The 27,594-nt window shown below is 35.6% G+C and overlaps 2 protein-coding genes and 1 non-coding gene across 3 annotated transcripts; all 3 read left to right on the top strand.

The window, feature by feature from the left end:
• The first annotated feature begins 4,529 nt into the window (after positions 1-4,529).
• LOC114638304 lies at positions 4,530-4,661 on the top strand. The gene has a single exon (XR_003713862.1). It is a non-coding gene; the product is annotated as a small nucleolar RNA SNORA17 (small nucleolar RNA).
• Positions 4,662-9,947: 5,286 nt separating this feature from the next.
• On the top strand, positions 9,948-10,892 carry LOC114638242 (olfactory receptor 6C6). The gene has a single exon (XM_028786647.1). It carries the CDS (start codon positions 9,948-9,950, stop codon positions 10,890-10,892), a length of 945 nt encoding a protein of 314 aa, XP_028642480.1.
• Positions 10,893-23,100: 12,208 nt separating this feature from the next.
• On the top strand, positions 23,101-24,049 carry LOC114638260 (olfactory receptor 6C68). The gene has a single exon (XM_028786675.1). The coding sequence runs from the start codon at positions 23,101-23,103 to the stop codon at positions 24,037-24,039; it is 939 nt and encodes a 312-aa protein (XP_028642508.1). The 3' UTR covers positions 24,040-24,049.
• The last annotated feature ends 3,545 nt before the right edge of the window (positions 24,050-27,594 follow it).

Here is a 27,594-nt window from a genome sequence, read left to right as displayed (position 1 = left end):
GCCCAAAAGATCGTGAGTGGATTCCAGACATTGGACAGTTCGCATTTGATTTTGCTTTTGATTATGACTGCACCCTGATATTTTTCTCTCTTGAAAGAAGAAAGTATTATAGTGGAGCCCACAATTAAAAGACTTTGAATTGTAAAAAGACTGAATTGTAAAAGATATTGGATATTTTAAAGGGATTGAAGTTTTAATATGTAAGTACTGTGGGGCTTTTAAAGTTGTCTAGATCTTGGAGATGAATATGAAAATAAGGGTTAAGGCTTAATAGTGATGTAATTGTGTATCAAGTTGACAAGAGGTCAATTGTACTGACTGGTTTTGTGTGTCAACTTGACACAAGCTAGAGTTATCATAGAGAAAGGAGCCTCTCTTAAGGAAATGCCTCCATGAGGTCCAGCTGTAAGGCATTTTTCTCAATTAGTGATCAAGAAGAGTGGGAGGGATGGGAGGGCCCATTGTTGGTGGTGCCATCCCTGTGCTGGTAGTCTTGGGTTCTATAAGAAAGCAAGCTGAACAAGCCAGGGAAAGCAAGCCAGTAAATAACATCCCTCCATGGCTTCTGCATCAGCTCCTACTTCCTGACATGCTTCAGTTCCAGTCCTGACTTCCTTTGGTGATGAACAGCAATGTGAAGTGTAGGCTGAATAAATTCTTTCCTCACCAACTTGCTTCTTGGTCATGTTTGTGCAGGAATAGAAACCTTGACTAAGACAATAGTTTAATTAAAAATGAACCTTATGATATTTGCTTTGTGTTTTTATCCTTATATTTTTGAGAATTAAAGGGAACTCATAAGAAGTATTTTTTTTTCTTTTTGCAAAAATAACATTGCTTTCCTCCTGGCAGACTAACTACTCAGATTTTTTTTAAAAAGTTATGTTTTCTTTATTAAAGTTATAAGGGGTAAGCTACATCTATCCTGTTTAATACTAATACCCAGTAAACAATATAATGTCTATGGCATAAGTTCTCCATCATTATGTGATATTGCTGTCTGTCTATAACAGAAACTGGATGTCTTGGCAAGAGGTAACTATTAAAAATAATAATGGACATTTCCCCTCTTCCACATGTTTTTGATAATCAGTACTGTATTTCTTTACACTATACATATTTGTCATTAATTTATAATCAAACATGCAAGTCAAAAGCCAACTTGTTATTATTATATGAGAAATTGTTGAAATATATTAAATGTGTAATTACTAAGAATTAATGTTAAAATAATAATTGAAGGAATTCTCCAATTCTTTTGTATTAATAAAGTTTTAAATAACACACATGAGTTTATTTCAAACACAAAATATTCTTTCTTATAATGTATAACTATACATTAAAAATGTATAGTAACCATTAGAAATGTAATTTTAAATTGTTCCAAAATATGAAATATGTTTTATGACATTCTTCAGACTATTTTTGGCATTCAATTTTACCTTGTATCTGTATCCTACATAAAATTCCCTCAAATAAATTAAGCACATGCTTAACTGAAAGATCTCTAGTAGTGTCACATAGAAGCAAAATAAATTGCTTTTTATATATGAATATATGTATATATGTATATGTGTATATGTATATATGTATATGTGTATGTGTATATGTGTATATGTATATATGATGTATGTATGTATGTGTGTATATGTATATGTGTATATGTGTATATGTGTATATATGTATATATGTAAATATGTATATATGTATATATGTATATTGGCAGGGTCTTACTATACACCTCTTGCTGGCTGGAACTCACTATGTAGCCCAGACTGGCCTTGAACTCATGGAGATATGTCTGCCTCTCTATATAATATTCTTAATCTTTCCATATGAACAAAACTATGGCTATGATCTGCACGATAAAACCTTCTGTCTTCTGCTTTTGATAATGCATATACCATGACGGGTAAGGAAGGCATTCTTGTCAGAATGACCTAAGACAGGCTCAGTCTTGTTAATGAAATAAAATAGGGGGAAAGGTGGATAGCCTTTGGGGCTGCTTGGCAAGAAGCTGACATGAGCCAAGGACAAGGAGATGGGCTGCTTGGCAGTAATATAACATTGGCCAAGAACAAGGAAGTAGGCTTCAAGCAGGAATCTGACATTAGACTAGGACAAAGAAGTAATTTCAGGTAGGAATCTAAATCTTAGGCTACAACAAAGAAGTAATCTCAGGCAGGAATCTAAATATTAGGCTAGAACAAAAAAGTAATCTCAGACAGGAATCTAAATTTTAGGCTAGAACAAGGAAGTAGGTAGGCTTCAGACATGAAAATGACCTTGGGCTAGGACAGGGAAGTTGGCTCAGATACTTTGGTCATCCTGATAAGCCTTTAGAAACAGTGATCACAGGAGTGTTCACATAATTGGGTTTAATGCCTTGCTTTTTCTTTGACTATTTGTGCTTATTGTATTGCTTGTTCCTTGACTATTTGCATCTATTGTATTGCTAGAGCCTCAACCTAGAACTGACCTTAATACTTGCATGTAATCAAAATGGTATAAAAGCATAAAGGAAGAGGGGGTATAGGATAGGGGGTTCTAGGGAAGGGAAATGGGGAAAGGGGATGACATCTGTATTTTAAATAAATAAAATATCAAATCAAAATTATTTTAAAAAAAACCTTCTATCTTACTGAACCATCAACCAGACAGCATACACTAGCTGTTACAAGGCCCCTGACAACTATATAGTAGAAGACTACCTGGTCTGTCCTCAGCAAGAGAAGATACACCTAACCCTCAAGAGACTTGAGACCCCAGGGAGTGGGAAGACCTGGTGAAGTACGGAGGTGGTGAGGGAAACATCCTCTTGGAGACAGGGGAGGAGGAATGGGATGAGGAACGGTCAGAGGGCTACCAGGAGGGGGATAAAAACTGGACTATAAAAAAAATAAAGATAATTTAAAAAACCCTTCTGACTTGAATCACAATTTAATTTCCAGGGAAATGTGTGCAGTGAAACATTTTAAAGTTCTCTGCAAAAGGTAAAGAATGAATGTAACATAAATATAAGACAACTTTACCTTCTGTGAAATCCCTGAGAGAATAGCTTGAAGAAAGGAAGGAAGCAAGCAGAGGTTAATTCAGGAGATGAGATGCAGTCATGATATACCTGTTTGGAAATCACAGCAATATGGGAAGATATAAACATTGTAAGCCAATGAGCTGATGCAATAAACACACTTTCCTTTCATCCAAACTTAATTTACTAATAAACACATGGACTCTACACTTAGAACATAATTTATTCTCACCTTGGGATTGATTAAATCTGAGTGAACTATTCTGCAAAGTATGCTTTGTTGAGAGTAGTATCTTATATTTTATTCATCTGTTCATCTCAAGGGCACAGAGAAGATGAACAATTAAATGAAAATATGTTAATATTCCTACATATCAGCACACTTTATTTGCATTTGGTAAGAGTATAACATGTTGTTGCATCCATATGGAAATCAGTATGGAGGTTTCTCAAAAAACTAAAAGTAAAACTAGCACATGACTTAACCATACAATTCCTGGGTACATACCCAAAGAACTCTAAATACTACTATAGAGGTACTTGAGCATTCATGTTATTTTTGCTCAATTCACAATACCAAGAAAACGGAACCAGCTTAGTTGTTCAACAAGAGATAAATGTATGGTACACTCACAAAATGGAATTTTATTTAACCACAAATAAAAAATTAAATAGTAGAATTTGTAGGAAAGTAACTTGATCTGGGAAGTATTATGTTAAATAAAGTAACTCAGGCTCAGAATAAAAGCAAAAATAGAATGCTCTTGGGCATATCATATTTTAATTTTTATATGTGCAGATGTCTAGGGTACATATATATGCATGTGTATATTCATATGTAACTATGAATGTGCATCTATACCATATAATTAGAAAGATACCATAAGAGGTGAGAAAAGATGTTTTAAAGACACAGAAGTTCAAAGAATATACATGACATAAAAGCAAAAGAGACCTAGTAGGGAAGGAAGGTTAGAGGTTAGGGTTGGTTGGGAGGGAAGTAGGGAGAAAGATAAAAATGCAAATTATGTATGAAAATACCACAATGAAATCAATTACTGGTGTTCTAATTTTTAAAATGAACATCAAATAGAATGTTAGTTAAAAAATTAAAATTCAAGCTAACATATTTATGAGATATAAGTATAGATGCAATAATATACAGTAGTATAAAGGGACACAGAGAATGGTCATTATAGTTTCCATTTGATTCCTATTCTCTTTACATTTTAAATTAGCATTTTGATGCTCTATAATATGGCCTATGTGACACTTTGTCTGTATTTTTACTAATATATAGAGAGATAGACAGATTGATGATAGCTAGATGGATAGATAGATTGATAGATAATAGATGTATAGATAGATGTATAGATATGTATACATATATAACAAATTTTATTTTACATATATATGTACATATAAAATACATGTATGTGTGTTCCTCACACAGTAAGAACTTAGCATATTATATGTTTTAAATTTTTTATATTTTCTGCCTGCCCCTATAAGTGTTGTAGGTATGACCACTGTGTCACATGTGCATCAGTAGGTGGCAGAGAGGAGAGAGGCTATTTCTACACTCAGTGTTCTGGTCTATGAACATCTAAATGATTAATAGCCTAACATTCCCTAAAATAAGGGAGGCTGAGACAACTACCAGTCTAGCACTAGGGGGTTCTGATAGAGGGCTAGCCTGAGATGACTGCCAGGCAGACCCTGACAGCTCCCAGGACCAGGAGCAATCTGTAGACTAGGAGAATCCCACCTGAGACTGAGAGCTACAGACGGGAGTGATCCCGAGACAGAGGACCCTCACATGGGGTCACTTGGGCAGACCAGGTGAGGAGTGAGCCTGAGATGACCACTAGTTGGCCACTATGAAGAGTGAGACAGCAGATTGGTCAGTCCCAGATAAACCTCTAAAAAAAATTGCTTTAATAGGATTATTTTCAATGCCTTTAAGGAAATATGATATTATTTGTATGTATGGTTTCAGGGTTGACCACTTGGTATTAGCAGTGGATTTAGATGGAAATCGAGGTGCGGAGGATCTAAGAGGAATTGCAGGAGGGAAAGCCACAATAAAAGTATGTTAATGAAAAAATCTATTTTCAATAGAAGAAAATTTTAAATTATTTATTATTTCATATACAAGTACTATGTTTACATCATTTTGAGCTTTTAAACTGTCTTAGGGAAATCAATTTTACAACTCCTTTTTGTAATAGAGATTTTAGAGGGATTTTAGATTTTATCCGTTATCACCATCCTGATTTGAAATTGATCTATAATATATATAAAGAATATATAGTCATATCTTTCTAGCATCAGACCAAAGAAATTCTTGCATCAGGTAAAGGAAGAAAAAAGAAGAAAAGCTAGATAGAAGTATTAAACATAGCTGCAGGCAGAGGAACCTAAGACTGAGAAGAGCACATTCAAGCTTCCTGCAATATTCAGCCACTGATGTCCCAGTTCCATGCAGCTTTTAGTGTGAGTGATTCACTGTTTGGAAAACAACATGGGGTGTTCCCCAGAAACAGTACCCACAAATCAAGTTTATATTTTCACCCTTTCTCTTATTCTATACTTCTCAACCACTATGTTTCAAATAAGCAAGTACCATGTCATTAAACAATTGTGGGTGTTATGGAAACACCCAACAGCAAAAAAGTAATTTAATGTGTTTTTAGTTGCATTTTTTTCATTCTTATTAGTTCTTCGAGGATTACACGCAATGTGCTTTGATTATATTCACCCCTTTCCTGACTCCTCCCAGATTCGTTCCCTCTTACACACACACACACTCGTGCACACACATGCACACATACACATACATGCACACACACATATACATATACACACACATACACACACATGCGCATACACATATACACATACATACACATACACACATACACACACATACATACACACACACATGCACATACACATACACACACACCACATCTTTGTGTCCTCTTTTTTATTTTTGTACTGAACATGTGCTTACTTGTATGCCCTTCTCTCTAGGGCAACCAATACACCAGGAGCCATATCTTTATATTGTTTCCTTATAGTCAGCCAATGCCTCTGGCTCTTACAACCTCTCCTCCCTGTCTTTCACAATGATCTCTGAGCCTTGGAATGATAGTACGTCATACAGATTTTCTGTTAAAGAATAAGCATTTGTCAGTCTTCTATTATCTGCAGCGTGACCAATTGTGGGTCTCTGTGTTGATCACTGTCTCTTGCAAAATGAACTTTCTTTTATGAGAATTATCAAGTCACTAGTCTATGCTTATTATTATCTAACTAGGAGTAAATTTGCTGCTATGTTCATTTACCAGTACCATAGTAGTCAGTTCTTCCCTGAGGCCTAATTATAGATTCTTGACAATGAAAGTGGTACCAGGTACAGTTTTCACCTTGTGGAGCAGGATTTAAATCCAATCAGAAAGTGTTTGGTTATTTCCATGACATTTATGATACAGTAGCATAAACAAACATGTCTTGCCAAGGCGGCAATTGTTATAGCTCACAGGATTCATGGCTAGGTAGGACTGGCAATTAATTTGTCCTCCAGTAGTGTGAATGGAACAGTACTGAAAGTTATCCAATGGGTATGAAGCTTACAGGTGAGAATAAACTTCACTTCTTTATATTTTATGACTCAAACATTTGGTGTTTACAGCAATATGGATTACAGCTCTGTAAGGCACAGATGATGCACACTAGGACAGTTCTGTAAGGCACAGATGATACACAGTAGGACAGTTGTTTAAGGCATGGATAATGCACAGCTGCGTAAGACACAGATGCTGCACACGAGGGTGTTTTAGGAAATTCTATGACAGCCAGTGTCTCTAAATGTTAAAACATCATTTAAGGAATGAGCAAAGGTGTTCTTTAAGAGAGTAGAGAAAGACAATTCAGAAAGCCACATCCTAGTTAAATGAGCATCCCAGTGCTAGAAGTATATTGTCCCCTGCGAGTCATTGGCAAAAGAGTCCCTTGAGCATCCCTAACATGATAAAGACTAGTGTCATTTTTGTTGGTTGCAAGTTAGAACTAAATTGTAAGATCTATTGCTCAAGATAAAGCACAGTTTGGTTTCAGAAAGTAAAGAAATCAAGCTGGACTGGCCCAGAAATATTTCCTTCCTGTTGGACATTTTTCATAATGACGGAAAGAACTGTGCAAGCTGTTGGGAAGAATGATAACCCACATTTCTACTCAGCTATTGACCCTGTATGCTATATTGTAGAAGTGCCAAACAAGGTATACTCGCTATAGCAATAGTGGCATAGATAAAATCTCATGGTGGATGGAGTCATAAGCAACAGTGGGAAAATAACTGCTATTGGTTTGTTAAAATTAATGTAATGCATCTATCACACTACTTTCTCATTATTTATGTTTTTGCACATTGATTATTACTTCTGTTAACCTTGGTGTTGAAAAAAGGTTGATATACACAAAGAAAAAAGTTAATATATACTTGGTTTATACCACAACAAAAAAGATCAACTTTAAGTGAATCATATAAATATAATACCTGATATTTTTAAAGTCTTGGAAAAAACTTGGAGGTCAATTTGACATTAGTATTTTTTATTTAAAACTTTTCTTTTATTTTCCATGTATGGGTATTTTCCTTACACATATGTCTCTAGACCACATGTGTATAGTACTTGTAGACACCAGAAGAATGTATTATACCTCTTGGGATGGGAGTTACATATTATTGTGATATCATACGGGTGTTAAGATTCAAATCCAGGTCCTCTGGAAGAACAGCCAGTACGCTTAACCATAGAGCCATCTTTCTAGTCCCAAAGACATTGTTCTTAATGATGATTTAAAAATATGATACAGGAACAAAAACAAAAATAAGATTATAGCAAAGTAAAAAGTGAAACAAAACAAAACAAAAACAAAAAAAGCAACAGAATTAAAAGATAGTCTATAGAAGCATAGAATGTGTTTATAAACCATAAAACCCAACAGGGAGCTAATTTTGAAAATACATAGAAACTACAATGAACTATTGATGCTTCTGATAAACATTTTTCTGACTTTTCTAAGTCATTTATGACACTCCTCTGGGATGCTTTTTCTAAAGCTTTGATATACAGCATGGTAACTTTTACTACAAGCAGTGATCCCCAGAGAAGAGTCTGCCACCATAATTTCTGTAGGCTCTCCCTGGAGTGGGAAGCAGTAGAACTAGAATATTTATAAGTGCACAGCTGGCTATGAGGCATCTCTCTGATCTAAGACTTGTTCGTATTTCAGCAATGAGTTAATTTTATAAAATTCAGCCTATCCGATGGCACATGTTAAAATTATCATCATAATCTCAAGATCCCATAGTAAATGTGAATTTGATGGAATGTGGAAATTATTAAAGTATACTATGTATTGTGTTTTTCTTACAAAAACATAAGCAATGACTATTTCTACTAAATAGTAAAAAAAAAAAAAATCACTCAAACAATTGAAGTTATCTCTAAAAAAGCGGAATGGTTAATTAACACAAAAACGTGAGTCCATTTTGATTTTAAATTAACTTTATAATGTAAAATATCCATGCTGATTTTACATTAATTTTATAATGTGAAACTAAGGCAAATGCACAGTAAGTCCAATTAAGGGAATTGTGTTTGGAAAACTGCATTTTTATTTTATAAAATGTCTTAAGTGGTAGATATTTTGAGTTTGTGTTTTAACTGATTAACTAATATTTTATTATATTTATACTATTACATCTACATTTGTTTCTCTTTGACTGTTTTATAAAGTGGTATGAAAATACTATAAGAAGTTCTTATGATTTTGTGATACCATAATTCTAAGTCTGCTAAACCTACATTATTCAGAAATGACTAATATCTAGTGATCTTTTCAAATATGAACATTATGGATAACAGGAAAGTGGTAAATATGTTCACTTGAAGAAACCATGTAAATACTCAGTAACTAAAGCCTGAACATCTTAAGAAGTCAATCTTAAAATTATTCACTAATACTGATTTTTGTAAAACTCTGTTTGTACAGCATTGGTTTTTCCCCAAAATTGGTTTATAAAATAGCATATGAAAAGAAAAGTAATATTAATAAGAAATGAAAAAGGAATAAACATAAGAAAGAGGGCATGCTAGTAAACTTGTTTAAAGGAAACAGAGCACCAACTGGTTATTCAACACCAAACTGTCAGCCCTAAAACCAAACACAAGTAAAACGGCACAGACTAAGCAAGTTGTACTTATGTATTTAGGAATATATGTATGTACATGTATTTAAGGGGGGAAAGGCTGTGAATCTGAAAGAGAGCAAGAGAACGGGGTACATGGGAAAGTTGAGAGAGAGGAAAGGGAAGGAGGAAATGTTATAATTAAACTCTAATTTCCAAAATAGAAAAATTTTCAAGTCCACACAAAAACAAGAACCAGGAGCACAGTGGTCCAGGATACTTCAGAGTCTCAAGAAGGGGGATCAGAAGCTTCTGGACTGTTTGATTGTAGAGGCCACTTGGAAGTGTGTTCATTTGCATTTGCAAATTAATGAAAAATAGGATTCTGGGGGCTTTGGGGGGACAGGAAGGGGACATATTATGAGAAGAATGTTGAGAAAAACAGACTAGGACAAGTTTATAATTAACCTATTACATATAATTATGTGTCACCTAAAATTTGAACCTAGAAAACATTTGAAAACTGATTTTACATTTCCCCTAAAGGGGTGAATAATAACATAAAATCAATTTTCAAATGTTTTCTAGCCCGAAACTTCAAGGGATCAGAAGGGGGCAGCATTTGGGATGTAAATAACAAAATGAAACAATTCTAATGCACATAAAATATTTTGCTTTTAGTTTCCTATGTTTCTTTGCTAAGGCTCACAGATAAGAATGAAAAATCAGTCAATGGACCTTGACTTCATTCTTTTAGGATTGACAGATGACCCACAATTGCAAATTGTGGTTTTCCTGTTTCTCTTTCTCAATTACATGATGAGCCTGCTGGGGAACTTAATCATTGTGCTCCTCACCCTGCTGGACCCTCGCCTCAAAACTCCAATGTATTTCTTTCTCCGTAATTTCTCCTTTTTGGAAATCATGTTCACAACAGTGTGCATTCCCAGATTCTTGACAACCATTGTGACTGGAGACAAAACTATTTCTTATAATAATTGTGCATCTCAGTTGTTTTTCATACTTTTGCTGGGAGTCACAGAATTTTATCTCCTGGCTGCCATGTCCTATGACCGATATGTTGCCATCTGCAGACCATTGCACTATCCTATCATTATGAACAGCAAAGTGTGCTACCAACTTGTCCTCAGCTCCTGGGTGACTGGGTTCTTGATCATCTTTCCCCCATTGGCCATGGGTCTGAAGCTGGATTTCTGTGATTCCAGGATAATTGATCATTTTATGTGTGAAACGTCTCCTATTTTACAGATCTCCTGCACAGACACTCATGTCCTAGAAATGATGTCCTTTATTTTAGCAGTGGTGACTCTTGTAGTCACACTGGTACTAGTGAGTCTCTCTTACTCTTTCATCATTAAAACTATTATGAATTTCCCTTCTGCACAGCAAAGAACCAAAGCCTTCTCCACCTGCACTTCCCACATGATTGTTGTCTCCATAACATATGGAAGTTGCATCTTCATGTATATTAAACCATCTGCAAGGGAGAGAGTGACTGTGTCTAAAGGTGTAGCTTTGCTGTACACTTCAATAGCCCCTCTCCTGAACCCCTTCATTTATACGCTAAGAAACCAGCAGGTCAAAGAAGTCTTCTGGGATGTATTACAAAAGACGTTGGGCTTTTCAAAACACAAAGTTTAAAATTGTTTTCAAAACACAAAGTTTAAAACAGATGGATAACTTTTTGTGGAATTTCAAGAAAAAAAATCCTTCAAGAGAACGTAATCATGCTGAGGTTAAAAACACATACAAATATATCAACAATTGATCTTAAAAAGATGTAAATTTTAAAGAAAGCAAGGGTATATCCTTGGAAGGAGGGAAAGGAGGAGAGAAATGCAGTTATAAACCATACATTTAAAATGAAACTCTAGTTCATCTATTTTTATGATTGTTTTCCATGTCAGCAGTTATTTCATATACAGGATGTTTTTCTGAAGAACCCTGTAACTTTACATTCTACTTCCCCATGAAAGGTTGACTTTGCAATAACTAACTTCCTCCAATACCTTTGTAAAAGTACCTCTATGGATATATGTTATTCCTTATTACATACCCATTTCCAGAAATCATTACATTGAATAAAAAAACTTTGTATAGTAACAATTTCCTGTGCATTATTTATTATTTGACTGAACATCAATGCAATATATATCTATTATCATTCTACCCATGGGGAGAAACTCATTACTTTCATCTCAGTAGTCGTTAATATCTGTAAAGGACACAAACACTTATACATACCAAATATTGTTATGTGGTGCTAAACTATAAATATATTAAATGTCCCAAATATATTGTGGGGCAGATGGGTGTCTTTTGTGGAATTTCAAGAAAAAAAATTTTCAAGCTGTCAGGAGCCATCATAGAACAAGCAGGTGATCTTCCTGAAATGGTCTTCTACAGATTATAATAAACCACAGCAGATTTTCTCCCATAGGCAAGGTCCAGGAGAAAATCATTTTAGGAAAGATTCCTGCTATTAATATGCTTTTGCTGTTATTATTAAACATATATAACAATCACTAGGTATTAGCCCACCCTTTTGAGAAGATCTCTGCAGATCTACAATGATGTACCATCTTATAGTGATGAAATGTAGACGAAGAGATGATTTCTCAATTCTTTATGATGATCCTATAAGAATTCCTAATATTATCAGTATTTATTAAACTCTTTTATAGTAGAACTGCTAATGCATCCCTTCTGATAGTCAAAACTGCAATGGGAACTCTGATAGTCTCCCATGTGTCACTAGTTAATTGCTTCTGATACAAAGCACACTTTCTACTATTCAGAGCACATTCCAAGAGGTTGTAAAACCCTTAACGATGGTCATAAAAAGGGAACGAAGGATTTATTATAAGTGCTAGGACAGAAGATAAAATATTGACTGGGTTTATCTATACAAAACTTCACGAATAACTTAGTCATGGTTTTTAACTCTTGATGAACCTGTGGAGCTACGACAGGTGATTAAGTTTAGCTAGATAATTACTCCTAATGGATATTCATGTAAACAGTCTCTGTTGTAAAATTCTATTTCAATTTATGATTTGATTTTATGTGTAAACTTGTGATGAACTTTTTCCCATGTGATCATGTATTCTGAAAGATGTATATATGCTAAGGACAAAGAGAGGAGTGCGTGAATATCCCTTGACTAGCTTAGGATCTTTCCACTTTTCAATGGCCCTTTTTCTTCTTGCAACTAGCCTACTGAAAGTTAGAGCTGTGGAGTTCCTGCTAAGATAGAACACAGGCTACATTACTCAATCCCCCACTGTTAGGCTACAGGTGTTAATCATCTAAGCCAGTGGCTTTTAACCCTCAGAATGAGCAAGAAAACTTTTTAAGAACTGTTTAGAAGTCATCACCAGCATTCAGTGTAGTGAAAGAGCTAGAGTGTCCGGAAACTATCGGTCTTTTTTTTTTTTTAATTGGATATTTTATTTACATTTCAGATGTAATCCCCTTTCCCCATTTCCCCCCACACAGGAATCCCCTATCCCATCCCCCCTCCTCCTGCTTCTATGAGGAAATGCCCCCACTCCCACTCCCACCTCCCCACCCACGATTTCCCCCACACTGGGGCATCCAGCTTTCACTGGACCTATGTCTGACAATGTCATCCTCCCCTACTTATACAGCTGGGGACCTGGGGTCCTCTCTATGTACTTCCAGGCTGGTGGTTTAGACCCTGAGAGCTCTGGTTGGTTGGTATTGTTGCTCTCCCCATGAGGACACAAACCCTTTCAGCTCCTTCAGTCTTCTCTCTCACTCCTCCATTGGGAACCCCATGATCAGCTCAATAGTTAGCTGTGAGCATCCACCTCTGTATATTTCAGGCTCTGGCAGACCTCTATGAAGACAGCTATAGCAAGCTCCTGTCAGCATGCACTTCCTGGCATCCACATCAGCATCTACCTTTGGTGACTGCACATGGGATGGATACCCAGGTGGAGCAGTCTCTGGTCGGCCCCTCCTTCAGCCTCTGTCCCATGCTTTGTCTCCATATTTTCTCACGTGAGTATTTTGTCACCCCTTCTAGGAAGGGACAAAGCACCCACACTTAGGTCTTCCCTGTTCATGAGCTTCATGTGGTCTGTGAGTTGTATCTTAGATATTGCAAGCTTTTGGACTAATATCTAATTTTCAGTGAGTACATACTGTTAGTAATCTGTCTAAACTCCACCTCCACAGTCACTTGGCAACAGCCAGGTATGCTCCTCCCCACAGTTACCTGGCAACAGCCAGGTAGGCCTGCCCACTATAAAAGGGGCTGCTTGGCCCCTCCTCTCTCTCTTGGTCCTGCGGCGACCCCACGCCTGCAGGTTACCATCTCCCCTCCCCCCTTCCTTTCCCCTCTCTCCACGTGGTAATGGCTGGCCTCTACCCTCTCTACTCTTCTCTCTCCCCCTGCTCTCCCACTCTCTTAATAAACCTCCCCTTGTGGAATCGTCTAGTCTGCTGTGATCTGTTACAAGCTGCACGTGACCTTTTATATACCATGTGTGTTCTTTTGTGATTGGGTTACTCACTCAGGATGATATTTTCTAGTTCCATCCATTTACCTAAGAATTTCTCGAATTCATTGTTTTTAATAGCTGAGTAATATTCCATTGTGTAAATGACTTTCAACCAAAAGTAATCAAAAAAGATAAGGAAGGACACTTCATACTTATCAAAGGAAAAATCTACCAAGATGAACTCTCAATTCTGAACATCTATGCTCCAAATGCAAGGGCACCCACATGCATAAAAGAAACTTTACTAAAGCTCAATGCACACATTGCAACTCACACAATAACAGTGGGGATTTCAACACCCCACTCTCAGCAATGGACAGATCATGGAAACAGAAACTAAATGGAGACACAATGAAATTAACAGAAGTTATGCACCAAATGGATTTAACAGACATCTATAGAACATTTCATCCAAAAATAAAAGAATATACCTTTTTCTCAGCACCTTATGGTACCTTCTCCAAAATAGACCATATAATTGGTCACAAAACAACCCTCTACAGATACAAAGAGATTGAAATAATCCCTTGCATCCTATCAGATCACCATAGACTAAGGCTGGTCTTCAATAATGACAAAAACAAAGGAAAACCAACATACACATGGAAACTGCACAGCGCTCTACTCAATGATGACTTGGTCAAGGAAGAAATAAAGAAAGAAATTAAAGACTTTTTAGAATTTAATGAAAATGAGGACACATCATACAAAAACTTGTGGGACTCCATGAAAGCAGTACTAAGAGGAAAACTCATAGCTCTAAGTGCCTACAAAAAGAAACTGGTGAGAGACCATCAGTCTTTAAAGCCAGACCAGAGTCCTACTCTGTGTCTCATTTCAACACAGGCAGGGAGGCTCACAGCATCAAGAGAACATAATCATGCTGAAAAAAATACCAATATATCAGCAATTAACGTAAAAAAAGATATTAATTTGAAAGCGAGCAAGGAAAGGTATATAAGAAGGCCTAGAAGGAGGAAAAGAGGAGAGAGAGGCAATTATAATTTCAAAATATAATAAAATAATAAAAATACATTAAATGAAAGAAGACAAAGGTACAAGCTTGTGCAAATTCTACAAGGGTGCTAAATAACTATACATTTAAACATGATAAACATTTAAGCATAATAAACAGTTGAGAAGGCCTTTAAGAACTTATCTCAAGAGAAGTCAGGATGATTTACTGATAAAAACACTTTCCATGCCAGGGTGAGCACTTGGATTTGTTTCCCGGAAACCATGGTAAGAACTTTCCCCAGGAGTTTTTCTCTGACTTCCATACAAGGGTACACATGAACTTCATATCCCTACATCCCACACCCCAACCCTCCTCACCTTAGCAGACACTCAGTACATGTTAGACAAGCGTTTGTTGGGGAAATACATAGGAGAAATGTAGCCCACAGAGTTTTTCAGTGAGTACATTCTACTGGGACTAAGGACCACTCAGTAAAGATAACACCTGAACATCTAAAGACACATGGATGTCTGTCTCACAGCTCCCTTAATGTGATAACGAAGGTGAAAGCAACAAGACAGGAAAGAGGTGGACAAATCAAAACATGACAGAATCTGTTATTCAGAAAAGAGTGTAGAATTGGACCTATCCTTTCAATAATTCCCACATATTTTTGTAAAAGAATTTGCTGAAAATTTTAAAATATTCTTGTTTTGCTTTTAATTGGTGAATTGTACTGTGTATGTTTTTGGATACAAATGTGATATTAAATACATGCACACATTGTCAAATAATCAAATCATACATCTATTCCATCACACATTTCTCATTTCTTTATGACATTCCGTGTTCTCATTTCTAGTTTTTCTTAGTTGAGATGTCTGGGACATAATCAAAATATGTATATTTTATGTGTACCTTATGTTTTGAAGCATATTCTGTATCTAGTTTTTCCAATTAGAGAAGCCATTGAATGTGTGTGCAAGATGAACACTTCAGTATTAACCCTTTATTCCATAGAGATTCCTCTTTTTTTGTATTTATGTACAATTTACAAAGCATAAAATATTCAAAAATTTCCACATATTTTCTTTTATGTGGTATCCCAGAAAAGCACTTGAAATTGAAATACAATTTTTTTCATAATGAAAGGTTTTAAGTAGAAATTTATTCATAAAGAACTTTAAGTAACTTCGATCTAACATTTTGTGTTAATGATTAATATGAGTTACATAGTAAAGCAGATAACTGAAAATCCAAATATATATTAGAGGCCCACCTTCATACCAGTGGGTAGATTTTCACATAACTAAGTTTTAAAAAGAAAAAGACCTTGAATTAATTCTAAAATCATTCATCTCTCCAGTTTATATAAGGCATTGATAATGCTGAAAGTAATAACTAACCTTTTTCTGGCTTTATGTTGTATTTATTGATGTTATGATTATTATCTAACTCTGTATTCACTACAAGTTATTGATTTATTCATATTAATACTGATATTACGATGAGAAGAAGTTAAAATTACCTTTCCAATTCAAAAACAATTCAGTGTATTTATGTTTGGAAAAAAATATTGGACCTATACATTGTCATTTTTTAAAAATTTTTTATTGGTTGTTTTATTTATTTACATTTCAAATGTTATAACTCTTCCCAGTTTCCCCTCCAAAAACCCCTTATCCTACCCCCTCTCCCCTGCTTGTAATATCATACATAGTCTGTATTAAATACTGAGATGTATTCTATCTTTTCAACCTATGATCCCTTTTAATTTTTAGTTCTTTAAGACATCCACTTAGCCCATAGGGGAATGAAACATGGTGTTCCCCTCCAACTCCACCTCCTCTCTACTTCCAGATTGAGCTCTTTGTGGTCAGAGTCAAGGTTTTCTGGAGTCCAGGTTACTGTAATAACTGTTCCTATGAGTGAAATGCTTTATTTCACTGATACATATCTGTATATTTCCTTTTATAAGGCAGGGCAAAAAAAATTCATTTACTTTGTTAGAGTGATTTTATAACTACTATTTAGTTTACTGATTTGGATTACTGATTTATAAACTAATCTTGTAGAATAAACATAACTTTCTTCCTTACCTCATAATTTCCAGTAATTGGAACTTCGTACCATAAGACAAAGCCCTCATTCTCGTTATAGTGTGAGGTAAATGGCTATTCTGTGTCTCAGGCTTTATAACTGAGATGCTTACTGAGGCACTTGTATCATTTTAACACTTTGTTTTTTACTAAGTCTATTTGTTATTTTATCTTTAAACTTTCTAAAGGACAAAAAGAACTCATACAATGGTTTTGAGGGGTTTTTTCCTGTGAATAGACATATATTTATTTCTCAGTTTCTGTCTCACTGAAATCTCATAAGCTTACAAGGGAACAATGACTCCATTACTATTATGGTTCAAAATTTACTGACTGATGAACAAAATATCCACTAAGTACATTTTTCCTTATTGCACAATAATGTAAAATGGTTACAAGGTGGCAACTTTAAAAGTTCCAAATAATCTCATCTACTAGTGCAAACATTCTGCCATTTTCATTCAATTTTGCAGAAATAATAGAACATCTTTTTTACTTATTTAATTTTATTTTTTTTACTTATTCACTTTACATTCCCCTCACTGCCCCACTCCTAGACACACACACCCCAACAATCCTTCCATATTACCCCTCCCCTTCTCTTCTGAGCAAGTGGGCTCCCCTGGGTATCCCCATACTCTAGCACTTTAAGTGCTAGGTTAAGTGCTTCCTCTCCCACTGAGACCAGACAATGGAGCCCAGCTAAAAGAACATATCCATGTACAGGCAACAGCTTTTGGGATAGCCCCCATTCTAATTGTTCAGGACCCACATGAAGGACAAGCTGCACATCTGTTATATATGAGCAGAGAGACCTAGATCCAGCTTTTTGCTTGGTGGTTCAGGCTCTGAGAACCCCAAGGGTCCAGGTTAGTTGACTCTGTTGGTCTTCCTGTGGACGTCCTATCCCATTTGAGGCCTAAAATCCTTCCTCCTATTCTTCCATAGAAGTCCCCAAGCTCCATCTACTGTTTGGCTGTGGGTTTCTTCATCTGTCTTAGTCTGCTGCTGGGTGGAGCCTCTCAGAGGACAACATACTCCTGCCTGAAAGCATAACAGAATATCATTAATAGTGTTGTGGATTGGTGTTTGCCTGTGGGATAGGTCTTAAGTTGGGCCAGTTTTTGGTTGGTCATTCCCTCAGTCTTTGTTCTATTCCCCATCCTGCACTTCTTATAAACAGAATAAATTTTTGGGTTGAAAGTTTTGTGGGTGGGTTGGCATCTCTATCACTCCACTGGGGCTCTTGCTTGGCTACAGGAAGTGGCCTTTATCAGTTCCATATCCCTAATCCTGTGAGTCACAGGTAGTAACACCCCCATTGATTCTTGGGTGCTTACCTTATCTCAGGTCTATGTCTTGTCACAGAGATGACCCCTACCTCCTCACTCCTGTCAGTTACAAATTTTCATTCATTTTCATGGTCTTCTGGCCATCTCTCCTGTCCTTCCCCCAATATCTGATTTTGAAACCCCCATTCCCCTGCTAATTCCCTCTCTTTCCCAGTTCCCTCCCACCACCAGCCTCTTATGACTATTTTATTCCCCCTTCTAAGTAAAATTCAAGCTTCCTCAGTCTGGCCTACGTACTTGTTTAGCTTCTGTGTATCTATGGAATATAACATGGTACCTGTGTTTTATGGCTAAATCCACTTATAAATGAGCACATACTATGTGTCTTAGTCAGGGTTTGTATTTCTGCACAAAATATCATGACCAAAAATAAAGTTGTGGAGTAAAGAGTTTATTCAACTTACACTTCCACATTGCTGTTCATCACCAAACAAAGTCAGGACAGGAGCTCACACAGGGCAGGAACTTGGAGACAGGAGCTGATGCAGAGGACATGGAGGAGTGCTGCTTACTGGCTTGCTTCCCCTAGATTGTCCAGCTTTCTTTCTTACAGAATCCAGGAATACCATCCCAGGTATGGCACCACCCATAGTGTTCTTAATACTACTATCTTCTCCCTTAGTGCATTTTCAAATAAATCTTTCTACTACACAAAACAATGGTGTCTTTTCTCAGGCAAACATATTAAGTTTATCCCCAGTTCTTCATATTTACACTAATTCCTTTTTCCACATTGAGACCTCACAAATTTTTTAACATATATAATAGGATATGGTAAAAACAACTATACAAGCATGACCTTTTTCTATCTGGAGTTAAGAACATCTTTGTGAATGGTATGCTACAGCAGTGATTACATGCTCCAGAATGGTTACCAGTGATCACATGTGCCAAGATGGTCACATGAAACCTTGAGGCAGTGTGCTGTTACAGACAAGCAAGGCTAACAAATATCTAAACTGACAGCTGTCATTACAAATGTGATAATAAAACATAAATTCTGTCATACAGAATGATATCCAACAGATTATTCAGGTTTCCTCACCTAACTGTTGAGTGTTATCACTGACTTTTTGTTGTTGGGGTATTTTTTACCATTTTCTTTCCTTTTTTGCAAAAGTTTCATAATGTCCACAAGTTATTTTGTAAAAATATAGTGATCTTATGCCAGTTTTATTACTGTGGACAATTCAGAGAAACGTTTAAATAGTATTGTTTGAGTCCTGCTGTCCAGAACCAACAGGGTGTATAATGTTTTTTCATCCCCTGAGCTTTCCCCTATTATTGCCTGTGGGGAATTGATTGCCAAAAAATTATTATCTTGATTCCTAAGTGACTTTTAAACATGGAACTCCAAGGATTCTTTTGTTTCTTGTCTCTATTCTATTATAGTTGGAATATATAAAAATAATAGTAACAGTCTGTAGTGCTAAAGATATACAGAAACTCAACTCCTCTTAACTGACTGCCCATCACAAAACCAGAGATGTATGCTATGCATTACTGTATTGTAACTCATAAGAAAGCAGGAACACATCTGTGTTTTAAATGACAGATGCTCTCTCATGGAAAAAGTGTGTTCCAGGGGCTCAGATACTTCAGAGCCTTTTCAGGATCAGTGTGTTTCCCTGAGAAAACTTGATGTTTACATCTCTGATGCAGTGTCACTGTTCAGCTTGGGCCTCACTGTTGGCACCTACAGAAAAACTGCCAACAGATGCCATGTAATGACCTTCAGCCAAAGGGTAAGTATGAACACATTTCACTCCGCTTGTGTTCATGTGTACTCTTGTATGTATTACATATACACTTACGGGATGATGAATGGGAAATATAGTGACATGTTTTTCCCTTTAATAATCAACAAATTGTTTAATAACCAATCAACATCGAATACTTCTGCTAGCATTTCATGGAAATATTCTACAATCAATTATGAAATTTTTGCTTGAATGATGAGCCTAGAAATTATGAGCCTGTGTGATTTAGAAACATACAAAAATAAAACTCCTCACAAACATATATCCATATTTTTAAAGATTTTTTATATTAAATATATGTACTGTGTGGTGGTGGTATATGCCTTTAGTCCCAGCAATTTGGAAGCAGGGTCAAGCAGATTTCTAAGTTTGAGGCCAGCCTGATCTACAAAGCAAGTTTAGGGCAGCCAAAGTCAGGACAGCCAAGGCTACACAAAATAACCCTGTCTCAAAAGACCAAAAATAAATAAATAAATAAATAAATATGCACAAAGTATCAGTAAAATAAAATTTTTCTGAGATTTTATTATTCATTTTTGTTGTCTTAAAATTAAACATTCAAAGTATCACTTAATCAAGATGAATATTTTGGGATTATTAACTTTTACACATTGGTTCAAGTCTGAATTTAGGAAAAGCCATATATTTATGATTAAAGATTAAAGTTAGTCTCAACACCTAAGTAAAGCTGAGTTCAGTACCAAAGAAGCTACTGGGTGATGATTTGAGACTGTGAAAAGAGGAAGGTGTAGCCTGATGTGGGGATCTGTAATTTCCATAACTTAAGATCCAGTGGCAATAGGATAGCAAGCTTGAGTTAGCATAGGCTAGAGAGTGAACATGTATACAATATACAAAAATATACTATATGTAATATAAGTGGATGGATGGATGGATACATAGAGAACGAATAGATGATAGATAAATGATAGATAGATAGATAGATAGATAGATAGATAGATAGATAGATAGATAGATGATACATAGATACATAGGTACATAGATGATAGACAGACAGACAAACAGACAGACTGATAGGTAAACAGATAGATAGACAGATGTTGGGGAAGGCCAGAAAGAGGTTCTCAGAGTGTGTCATCTGATGACAATGGATTTATCAAGTGGGTTTAAGCTACCACAATTTTTCCCACTCCAATGGTGGTGCTCAGTACATGTAAGGCCAGTAGTATAAGAAGGCAGTGCTTACTCAGACAAAAAAACAGAAAGTAGAAAGACTTTATTCAAAGGTCTAAAAGTACATGAAAAAAGATTTTCTGAAGTTAATAAATTCAGCAGTATGGTTGATAGCAAAAATAACACCTAATGTTCTAGAGACTGCAATGCATTGAAATGTCTGTGAAAGTTCACATAAACTTTTGAAGGTTCCCAAGAGAAAGAAATGATCCTTGAAGTGTTAGACATATCACACATTGCATACAGGGCTGAAATATTCCACTAAAACCCATAAATGTGAACAGTTACTATGTTTCAGTTGAATATGTAACTGTATTTTAAAAATAACTCTCTGATGAAAATATTTCAAAACCATAGGAAAATAATTTAATCTCGAAATATTTTATTTTTAGACAAGTAAAAAGAGTTCTGAAAATATAATGTATAGGCTAAAACCCTGTTAATATCTATCAATACAATTGGGGAAACTTTACCTTAACTTGGCTGATGATTTTAACAAATAAAACGTCCTCAGTTTCTGATCTTAATTATTCAAGAAACAAAATATTGAACAAAGAGGAATCAACAGTGAAAATTAATTGTATTTGGTGCTTTTAATCTCTTTCAGATATTATATATGATGTAAACAAATAATTGCATAGAACATTCATTGCACAGAATATCCATAATTATTCTTTTACGTCAGTAGTATCAACATAACATTTAACTGTATCTCCTTTTTATTTCTCAACCATTTTGGTTTAAACAACAAATAAGACTAACTCTGCTTTTGTTTTGATAACCAGCAAAAGAAACATTGTCAAATTGAAGTAGTCAGTCAACTATAGTCCAATAATGAGGGGACAGTGACTAAGACATACAACTCTGAAGACTGACTTCCCGCTGATTTAGGAGAGAGTGGGCACATACTTTACCTCTTGGTGTCTCAGACTTCCCCCATTTCCAAGTGCGTATAGGGCCAGTAAAATGTCTGTATGCATTTGCTGTACTTTTTCTTTGTCTTTTTTTTCCTGTTTGTTGTTTGTTTTGTCCTTTTCTGATTTGTTTTTATGTTATCTTATTGTATCATTATTAGTGTTTATTATTATCATTAATTATTTTAGATGTTTATATTATAATGGAAGAGAGTACAAGTGTAGATTTGAATAGAAGAAAAAACAGGAAGCATATGGGAGAAGTTAGGGAGCAAAACTATAATCAGAATATATTGTATGAAAAAATCTATTTTAATTAAAAAATGCTTGAAGATGTCTCAGCGGGTTAAAGATCTTGCCACCATACCTGAAATACTGAGTTTAATACTTGTTGCTCACTTGATGAAGGTAGAGAATTAAGTGCCACAAGTTGTCCTCTGACCTCTGTATACATGTACTATGGCATGTGCGTACATAAATACACACAAATAAATGCATACACATATAAATTTTAAAATAAAGACTGTGAAGATAATAGACCTCCATACTTCTCGGGTTAGTATGAAGATTGTGGAAACACATATGTGGTACAGTTAGATACTGCTCGGTGCATGTCAAAAGATTTATATTTGTTTAATTGTTTTTTTGTTAAGTCACCGGAAGATATGCAATGGTATATTTCAAGTGATTAAGACTAAAGCTAGAAAATAATAATTTGAAAACTAAGTAACTGAAGTAAAGAAGAAATGGAGGGTGCAGTTTGTAGTGAGAATATTTTGCATCTTTGTTTTAATTTCTCAATAATATGTGTTATAAACATGCTATCACCTACATACCTAACTGAAACCATAAATACATCTGGACATATAAACACATATCCTCCCACTGTGAAATTTTTCATATTAATAAAATGACACATAGACACATAAATATATAATTGAGTACTTATGAAAATGCTCATCAATAACGATTTGTCATTGTGTTCTACAGTCCAAGTCTCCCTGACATTAACATTTAGGTTTGGAAAATTTCTGATGTTGACAATGAGAAACCACACTTCAATTACTACATTCATCCTCCTGGGACTCACCGACGATCCTCAACTGCAGGTCTTTCTTTTTATTTTTCTATTTATCACCTACCTATTGAGTGTAACTGGTAATTTAACTATCATTACCCTCACTACAGTGGATCCCTACCTTAAAACTCCCATGTATTTCTTCCTCCAAAATTTCTCTTTCCTAGAAATCTCGTTTACAAGTGCCTGTGTCCCAAGATTCTTATACAGTATTTCAACTGGAGACAGAACAATTACATACAATGCATGTGCAACTCAACTATTTTTTACAGATCTCTTTGGGGTAACTGAATTTTTTCTTCTAGCTATCATGTCATATGATCGCTACGTGGCCATCTGTAAACCATTGCATTATATGACCATCATGAACAACAAGGTGTGCAGAATAATGGTTATTTCTTGTTGGATGGCAGCATTTATGATTATCCTCCCACCCCTTAGTTTGGGTTTTGACCTGGAATTCTGCGACTCTAATATTATTGATCATTTTGGATGTGATGCAAACCCTATTCTGAAAATATCGTGCTCAGACACATGGTTAATTGAGCAGATGGTAATAGGCTCTGCAGTATTGACCTTCATCATTACTCTTCTATGTGTAGTCTTTTCATACATATACATCATAAGGACAGTTCTAAAATTCCCTTCTGTTCAACAAAAGAGAAAAGCCTTTTCAACTTGTTCTTCACACATGATTGTGGTTTCCATCACCTATGGCAGCTGCATCTTTATCTACGTCAAACCATCTGCAAAAGAAGAGGTAACCATTAATAAAGGTGTGTCGGTGCTTATTTCTTCCATATCACCCATGCTGAATCCTTTCATATATACTCTAAGAAACAAGCAAGTTAAACAAGCTTCTCATGACTTACTTAAGAAAATTGCATTTCTCTTAAAGAAGTGAAGTTTGCCTAAGTTGACTAATCAAAGCACCTTCTTTCCTAATTTTTCATTACAAATAACAAGCTTTATGCTTTCTTAGACTACAGGTAATCATGTTGAACTCATGGGTTTTGTTGGTTGTGGTGGTTTTTTTCTGCTGCTGCTGCTGTTTGTTTTAGGTTGTTTGTTTGTTTGTTTGTTTGTTTAATTGTCTAATTGTCTAATTGCTAATTGCTTTGAGACAGGATCTCACTATGTAGCCCTGGTTGGCTTGGAACTCACAGATATCTGCCTGCCTCTGCCTCCAGAGAGATGGGATTAAAGACATATACCACTGCACCCCGCCCCTTTTAGCCACTAATTTTTCCATTAATTCAATTACTAAGAAACTAAATACTAAGAAATATTAATACTAAGAGATATATAAAAATGTGTCACTTTTAATTCTTAACCAGAAATTGTCACAATAAAAATCACATTTTCTTTGTTTCTAGGTGATTTTCCTTTCCCATCTGTGAAAGTAAGGAATGAAGATATTCCTTTACATAGTTTCCATGAGAAGTTACTTTTAAGCAAGACATGAGTTATTCCCCCACTTTAAAATATGACAGATTTAACTAACAAACCTTTAAACATCTATTGCAAAATGAGAAGTTTTAAATAAAATATTAAAGAGAAAATGTAAATAAAAAGTTAACTTCCTTACACACTTAATATGAGAGGGTTAGTATCATAGCTATGTAGGAAGTTTCTATGGGTCCATTAAAGACAGTTTAGTATAAGTTGCAAGAATAACAAAAATTAACTTTAACTAACATGAAGCACACACAATCTCATAGTTGACAAATAAAAGCCTGTGTTATATACTGTATCCATCATGTTTTGTGAACTTTTTATTATATTTAAAGATAGAAAGTATTCTAACATTTAAAGTGAATCGAGTAGTATAATATACAATTTGTTTGACTACCTCAAAATAAATATCAAATGATATATAACCTTTACCTACTTGGCAAAGCGTAAATCAATGAGAGAATTGGGCTGAGAGTGTCGCCTAATAAGAGATCACTTGCCTAGCAGTCTTAAAAGACTGAAAAATGTGAGTCAAGAATATTTATATGCAGGGCTTCAGAAGTATCTTAGTAATTAGGACCATTTGTTGCTTTTTCTGGGGACCTAGGTTCAGTTCTCAGAACCCACATGGTGGCTCACAAACATCACTGATTCATGTTTTAGGGGATCCAGTGCCCTCTTCTGATCTCTCTCTCTCTCTCTCTCTCTCTCTCTCTCTCTCTCTCTCTCTCTCCCTCTCTGCCTCTCTTTCTCTCTCTGTCTCTCACACACACACACACTAAAAATAAATAAATCTGTAAAGAAAAATAAACTTTATTGACAAATGGATGAGGCTGGAAGTGAGGCATCCCAGACTCAGAAAGATAAATACTGTATTTCTTTATTATATGTGGATGCTAACTTTAAATTCTTTAGCGGTGTTGGGAGATGTTTAGATTGGAATACACATAGAAGTCATGAAAGTAATTAGGGCCATGGGAACCATGAGCTTTTAACAAAAGAGGTATACAATTCAAGTGTATGAAGGGAGAACTGAGAAAAACAAAACAAGAAAGGTTAATAGTGGAGAAATGTGAGCAGACATGGCAGAAGAGAGACTGTGGAAAGGCATAATCAGCACTAAAAGTCTTCTGAAAAATAGCAACTTATATTTATAAGCTTATTAACATATATACATACTCACATGTAAAGTTTAAATGGAATGAATCTATAATGGGGCAATAATGCTCCTACTACACACCACAGGCTAACAAAACTCCCAGTGGCAGATATGGAATACCTCTTTTGTCATTATTGGTCTCATAGACCTCAAACATTACAAACTATTATCAATGCTTTGGCTACTCTGCAGACGTAACACCCTATTACTGAACATACAACATATTCTAGTCAGAGAACATGGAGAGATGAACATGGTGATCACCTGGAAACTTCATCACTTTTAGCCAGCTGTCATAGTTCTGGAAGGTGCCATGATTGCTATTTGGAGAGCAAAATATGATTATCACTCTTATCCAGCTGTTAACCTTGAAAGTTACCACAACTTGGAAAGATATGAGCACTAATGTAATAGTGGCATGAATGTTATGAGTAACCAATCATTTTCTGGTAGGATTTAAGGCCACTCCACAAAATGGAACTCATGCCCAGTATTAATGAGTTGGGGTAGATCATAAGTCCTATGAGAGAACATATTGCTATTATGCTAAATACATATAATATTAAATAAACTACTAAAGTATTAAACTGAATCTCAATGACTTATAATTATACCCATAGATAAATTTGTCTCTCAATCCTCATCTAAGAAACTTGTTTTTGTGGTAGATGATGAATAACAAGAGATCCAGATTGTGAAGTGCTCAGTCATAAGAGAGGCATCTACATCATGCCTCCTCATCTCAAAATTCAAGGATCATCATGGAAGAGTAAATAGATATAAAAGCCAATAGATGTTGATAATAAATCAATGTTTTGTACACTGTTATGTTCTTTGACATATGAGGGCAGTTGCACATATGAACTGACAGTGGCTGTGACTACATGCCCAAGACCTGCCCAAGAGCAAGCCAGAAAAAAATCATAGCATGGAAGTGGAGGGGTGTGTCAGGAAGTCTCAATCCTAATTCAGAAACTATTGGCAATTGGTGGTTCTAGAAAAGAGAAAGTTAGTTTTATTCAGAGATGTGGTCCCTAATAGGCTACTCATGTTTCAGTAAATGGCCCTATACCCAAGTACATTCTGTTAGCACTAAGTCATATAAATGGACCCAAAGTCAGAGATCACACAATCTTCTCAATATATGCAGAAAAGAATTTTGACAAAAATCAACATACCTCCATGACAAAATCTTTTGATGACTAGGGGTGGACAGACATAACTCAACATAGTATAAAGCTATATATAATAAACATTTAGCTAACATGCTAAATGTAGAAAAATCTCTAAACACAAAAAATCAGGCACAAGAAAACATTGTCCACTCACTCTACTCCTTTTTAATATAGTACTTGAACTCTTAGCTAGACAAATATGAAGAATTGTGGATCCCAATCCCAAGGGATGGTTACATCTACAAAACCCTCCCATGCCTAAGGATCAGGGAACATTGCAGAAGAGGACTGGAAAGACTGTAAGAGCCAAAAAGTCAGGGAGTTTTCTGTGAGATTATGTATCCTAGTAGCACCAGAAGCTACACCCATCAAGCCACAACTGGATCTGCCTAAAAGTGAACTAAACAAGGATGACACTAATGAATATGCCAAATAGCACAGAGAAAAGAGTATTAGGCTTCACTCCTACTCAAAAAACTATAGGCAACTCAGCAAAACTGAGAGTGGGAGTGGTGGCCCTCACCAGGGAGAAACACATCAATTGGTTGCCCAGTGCAAACTGGGCATCCCTGGAAACACATATGCAAGTAACATTATATGGACTCAACAAGTCATATTTGGGAAGATAGATAGATAGATAGATAGATAGATAGATAGATAGATAGATAGA

This window comes from Grammomys surdaster, unplaced genomic scaffold, assembly GCF_004785775.1.
Source record: "Grammomys surdaster isolate TR1022 unplaced genomic scaffold, NIH_TR_1.0 125562, whole genome shotgun sequence".
In the NCBI taxonomy this organism is placed as follows: Eukaryota; Metazoa; Chordata; class Mammalia; order Rodentia; family Muridae; genus Grammomys; species Grammomys surdaster.
Note: the sequence above shows the minus strand (reverse complement) of the source record. Positions and strands in the feature narration are given on the sequence as shown.

What these genes read in the sequence shown, in the direction of transcription:
- LOC114638260 (XM_028786675.1), top strand. Translation starts at nt 23,101, where the DNA reads ATGAGAAACCACACTTCAATTACTACATTCATCCTCCTGGGACTCACC.
- LOC114638242 (XM_028786647.1), top strand. Translation starts at nt 9,948, where the DNA reads ATGAAAAATCAGTCAATGGACCTTGACTTCATTCTTTTAGGATTGACA.